General features: G+C 40.2%; 1 protein-coding gene across 1 annotated transcript in view; it reads left to right on the top strand.

Annotated features, from left to right (window-relative positions):
- The window catches only part of LOC133641829 (G patch domain-containing protein 1-like), a 20181-nt gene that overhangs the window by 9176 nt on the left and 5005 nt on the right, over window positions 1-6000 (top strand). Inside the window, exons 7-11 of the mRNA XM_062035881.1 lie at window positions 376-557; window positions 617-950; window positions 1037-1114; window positions 1727-1821; window positions 1897-2045. Coding sequence (XP_061891865.1) covers window positions 376-557; window positions 617-950; window positions 1037-1114; window positions 1727-1821; window positions 1897-2045 — 838 coding nt within the window. The remainder of the gene's footprint in view (window positions 1-375; window positions 558-616; window positions 951-1036; window positions 1115-1726; window positions 1822-1896; window positions 2046-6000) is intronic.

Genomic DNA, 6000 nt, shown 5'->3' with positions numbered 1-6000 from the left:
TGAAAAGCCGTAGATATTATGTGACTGGGCCGGCACGCAAAGGCAGTGCCTTTAAGGTTTATTGGCGCTCTGTACTTCTCCCTACGTCCGTGTACACAGCGGCGTTTTAAAAAGTCATACATTTAACTTTTTGAAACCGATACCGATAATTTTGAAACAGATAATTTCCGATACTACATTTTAAAGCATTTATCGACCGATAATATCCCTAGCTATAAGTGTGTATAAGTATATTGTAAGCACATTCAATAATGCCATTATGATGATAACCGTGATGACTTTTTCACATCGCTACATCCCTATTCAGTAGTTATGATTTACTTCCTTCATCATATCCGTAGTCATGTGACATTGTTCTTTATCCTTATCTTTTAGCCCCAGCAAAGGCTCTGCAGACCGTCAAGAAGTCCAGATGGGACCAGGAGGCGGATAAGAACGACCCGCTCGATCACCTGATCAGCGAGGCCAGAGAGCAAACAAGTGACGCCACTTTAGACCAAGCGACCGAAGCATCGCCCAGTACAATTTCTGAGCCGGCTGCGGACAACAAAACAAAGGTAGAACATGCGGTGACGTTCCCCTCTTTGGAGCAGGAAGTGAATGTGAACTCTCACAGGAACGTAATAATGGCAACGAGGATGAGAGTGAGGACGACGACGAGGAGGAGGAGGACGAGGACGAGGACAAGGAAGAAGAAGTGGAGGAGGAGAGCCGACCCCCCATGGACTTGTTCAAGGCCATCTTTGCCAGCTCATCAGACGAAAAATCCTCTTCGTCCGATGAAGACGGTGAGGAGGAGGAGCCAAAAGAGGAAGAAGTCAAGTCGCAGCCGACAAACCTCTTCAACATCTCGTCGTCTTCCTCCGTCACGAGCACCGCCACGAGCACCATCACCAGCACCGTCACCAGCACCGTGATGAGCACCGTGACGACGTCCTCGCAGCAGACCAGTAACTTCCTTTTGTCTCGGCATCGAAACATCCATTCTCTGTTGCTGTTTAGATGTTCCATACTAACAATAACAGTGTTTTTTTAGCGGCCGTTTCCTGTCACATGCCATCAGAGGAAGTGCTCGAGTTCGGTCCCAAGCTACCGCCTCCATGGCTCGGCCCAGGTGAGTCCCACAGGCATACTTGCCAACCCTGACGATTTTCCCGGGAGACTCCCGAATTCCAGTGCCCCTCCCGAAAATCTCCCGGGGCAACCATTCTCCCGAATTTCTCCCGACCGGACAACAATATTGGGGGCGTGCCTTAAAGGCTCTGCCTTTAGCGTCCTCTCTCACCTGAAAAGGAGACTATTATATATGTCTCCGTTATCCATAGGTTTATCAATAACCCATAAAGTAGGTAGGCACGGAGCTATTTCTCAGCGTGTGTTTATTCCAGCCGGCACGTTAATACACTGACACACAACATCCCGATTCCCATCATGCATTGCTTCAAAACTACGGCAGGTAGTAATGTCCAAAAACATAACAGAGACAAAGCAGAAGAACGAAGAAGAGACATGGCGACGACGAGTAAGAAGAAGTACGCTTGCGAGTTCCAAAATGATTGGAAAAAATAATAATGTGAATGAATGACGGGTTCCCACTTTTCTGTGAGTGCTTTGAGTATCTAATAATAGAAAAGCGCGATATAAAATCTAATCCATTATTATTATTATTATTAATGTCCCTTTCTATCTAATTGGCTGATTCATCTTCTTGTTGTTCCCCATCCAGCCAAAGTGGGCGCTACTTCCCCCAATGAGTGGGAGAGGAATAAAGACAGGAAACACAAGAACAAGAAGCAACACAAACACAAAAAAGACAAGAAGGTACAGACTTTTATTGTAAAATATTCTTTTTTTGGGGGGCGGGCGTTGCGGCTGACATGTGAGTTTGTTACCCAGAAGAAGAAAGCCAAGAAGCACAAACACAAAGTGAAGCAGGAGAAGAAGAAGAGGAAGAAGAAGGAGCAGATGTCCTCCAGCAGCTCAGAGCAGAGTAATGACGATGACGACGACGAAGAGGTGCTGTCCACCGAGGACATACTGAAAAGGTCAGAGGTTAAAATGACCCAGACTGGGGGTGTCCAAACTTTTTCCACTGAGGGCCACACACTGAAAGATGAAAGCATGCAGCGGGTATTTTGAAAACCAATACAATATATATTAATGTAACCATGAAGGCTCCCCTCAATTTTGGTGACTGTTAAAGGTACCTGGGACCTTAAGGGGCCTCAGTCATTAAAGTGTTAAAAACAAGTCACATTTATTTATTTTATTTGCTTTCAACTCTGAAATATCTATAGATCCCATTCAGATTTATCCGTTGATATAAAGTTGTTTATTTTTACCCTTTTTCTTATAGAAACCCCCGTTTTTTTACGGCAAAAACACAAAATATGTTGCAATCACTTGACGTCACGTCCGGCTCGTTATTATTATTGTAGAAGTTTATTTGAAATAGGGACAGATACAAAAACATAGACACCTGAAACAGTTATCCAATGTATGCATCATAGTGTTTGTAGCCAAAGCTAATTTATAACACTTGTCCCCAACAACAACAACAACAACAACAACAACACAGATCCAACATCATTAAAATAGGAAAATAAAAAATAGAATAAGGCAAAGATGAGTCGATAATAATGATAATAGAAATAATGCAGACAAAGTGCAAACTAGATAAAAGCCAATAATAATAATAACACAGACAAAGTGCGGACTAGATAAAAACCAATTAGTAAAAATTTGTAAAAACTAAACATGGGAACACGATTGTTGCTCAACTAGCCATAATTTTGTTTGTTTTTTGAAAGTGACAAGTGCAGGTATACTTTTCAAAGTGTCAGGTAAAGAGTTCCATAGTTGTGGTCCTTTTATTGAAAAGGCAGTCTGGGCAAAAGATGTTCTACGGAATGGAACGCAACAGTTGCCTTTTGACATTGCTCGGGTGGTAGATCTGGGGCCGTACTTATCAAGCTTCTTAGAATTACTTCTAAGAAGTCTGCTAAGAGTTGACTTAAGAGTAAATAAATTCTTCGCTGAAAGCTGCACTTAAAAGTTAGTTATCAAGCGTCTTACTCACACTTTCAGCGAAGTGTAGGACTGAATCTTAAGTGTCACACTCAGAGCTGAATTACGACATTACTATGTGCCGTAAATGGAATTTTAGGTGACGTCATTTCTGTGTCCATAGAAATGACCAATCACGGAATGGAATCTGTTGTCTAAGAATAAAGAAATATCTTGGAAATATTTAAGTGGACAATGGGAGTGTATATTTTGACAATAAACTACAAAATAATACAAAACAAACTAGTCCCCGCCGGCACTCACGCTACCGCTCCCTCTCTTCTATCGCCCACACACTCACTGACGTCACTCACCTCACGGCCACACACATACGCTACTGTCATAACATTTTCTTTCCAATTCATTAATTAGGCAACTAATTTGAAACTGGTGTGGGTGGCTCTATATATACTAGCCCACTGCAGACACATGCAGAAATCAACAAGGAATCGAAAAGTATTAAATCTGTGACAAAAATAATATCCGCTCTGTCTAAACGATACCGTTTGATCAGCTGCTCGTCATCAAAAAAACAAAAAACATTGTTCCGTTCCCTGAACGTTCGCGCACGTCTCTCTCGCCTCAGTGCCATCCCCTGCTGGCAACTCCTAACCACTTAAGACACCTCTGAAGGTCTCTTAAATATCGTGGAGAGTAGGAGTGATTCTTAGACTTAAGAACGTTGATAAAAAGCTTTTATTCTTAAGTTTGAGAGTAGGACTAAATTTTGCAAATTCTCAGGACTTAAGTGTAAAATGGCACTCTAAGAAGCTTGATAAGTACGGCCCCTGGTACCACTTTGCAGTCTTGTAATTGCCTTGCAGAGCAATTGGGGAGCAGAGTTATCCTAGCATTTAAAAACCAGTTTGACTGTGTGTAACATAATACAATTGGTAAAACTTAAAATATTGTATTTGGTTAAAATTTGGCAATGATGATATATATGACTATGCAAGGCTCGAAGTGGTGGGCCAGCGAGCGTCTGTTGTCATAGCGTTTTGCCTTTTTCGAAGAAAAATGCCCTACGCTTGCGTTGTTTTAGGCTCTTGGAACCGTTCAAATCGCGAAAAGGATAACAATTTCTTCAAGAGTTCCTCGAGAGGTAATCAATAATGGTTAAGGGTGCAAGATTTTACGAAAGAAGACAAAAATAGGAACATGCACCTAGGATAGCAATGAGGTGGAAATTTACCACGGAAGTTAAGCCCAGGAAGTTTGGAAATTTTGACCATTTTTTGATTACCGTATTTTTCGGACTATAAGTCGCAGTTTTTTTTATAGTTTGGCCGGGGGTGCGACTTATACTCAGGAGCGACTTATGTGTGAAATTATTAACACATTACCGTAAAATATCAAATAATATTATTTAGCTCATTCACGTAAGACAGTGGTCCCCAACCTTTTTGTAGCTGCGGACAGGTCAACGCTTGAAAATTTGTCCCACGGATGCTATTTTTATTTTCATTTTTATTTATTTTTTGTCTTAAAAAAATACAATCATGTGTGCTTACGGACTGTATCCCTGCAGACTGTATTGATCTATATTGATATATAATGTAGGAACCAGAAATATTAATAACAGAAAGAAACAACCCTTTTGTGCGAATGAGTATCATCAAAACTTACCTGACTAGATGAAGTCCTTGGGCTCAAATACTAGTGTGGCCTCAATAGCCCTGCTGTAGTGTGTCGCATGCTGGGAATTATCTGGGCATGTGATGGAGGAATGCACTGTGAGGGAGGTTTTTTGGGTTGGTGCACTAATTGTAAGTATATCTTGTGTTTTTTATGTTCATTTAATAAAAATAAAAAATAATAATTTTTTATTTCTTTTTTATTTCTTGTGCGGCCAATCGATCCGCGGCCCGGTGGTTGGAGACCACTGACGTAAGAGACTAAACATATAAGATTTCATGGGATTTAGCGATTAGGAGTGACAGATTGTTTGGTAAACGTATAGCATGTTCTATATGTTATAGTTATTTGAATGACTCTTACCATAATATGTTACGTTAACATACCAGGCACGTTCTCAGTTGGTTATTTATGCCTCATATAACGTACACTTATTCAGCCTGTTGTTCACTATTCTTTATTTATTTTAAATTGCCTTTCAAATGTCTATTCTTGGTGTTGGGTTTTATCAAATAAAATTCCCCAAAAAATGCGACTTATACTCCAATGCGACTTATACATGTTTTTTTTCTTCTTTATTATGCATTTTCGGCCAGTGCGGCTTATACTGCGGAGCGACTTATACTCCGAAAAATACAGTATTCAAAGTTGGACACCGTCCATCTTATTCTGTAGAATAAGATGAGAAGCTTGTACAACACTAATGCAATGCCACACACAGATATAAATAGTCAGCTAAACAATTGGAGTACCGTAGTCGTTAAAAATATTTTACTGATGGACAAATGAATAGAAATAGGCTAGACGGATAAATGAACACTCAATCAGAATGCTAAATCAAACTACAACCTACATTCTTGTATGACAACAGAATGGCTAGCAGAACAGAAGGCAGAGGAAACTACACGTTTTGATTTAGTATTTGCTAGTTGAACTTTCCAGCTCACAAAAAAGGTAAATCCGGATCGCTAACGTTGTTTTAGCATGAATGAATGAGATTTAACATAGAGAAAATTAGCATCACGGCTAAAGGAGAAATAAGTTTGGTTAATCATGAGACTGTGGTGGTACATAAACCTAGCTAGCTAGAGATATTGGACCCAAAATCATTTAACAAGTACAGGAACAGTTAACCAGCTTGAGTTGAAGTCTGCTGGAGTAGTCTACAGTCATACAGTAACCAGCAATTACACCTCTATTAAACTTAAATACCATATATCAAATATATTTACCCCGGTAATATCAAAACTTACCTGACTAGATGAAGTCCTTGGGCTCAAATACTAGTGTGGCCTCAAT

The sequence above is a fragment of the Entelurus aequoreus genome, linkage group LG02 (assembly GCF_033978785.1).
Source record: "Entelurus aequoreus isolate RoL-2023_Sb linkage group LG02, RoL_Eaeq_v1.1, whole genome shotgun sequence".
Taxonomy (NCBI): Eukaryota; Metazoa; Chordata; class Actinopteri; order Syngnathiformes; family Syngnathidae; genus Entelurus; species Entelurus aequoreus.
Note: the sequence above shows the minus strand (reverse complement) of the source record. Positions and strands in the feature narration are given on the sequence as shown.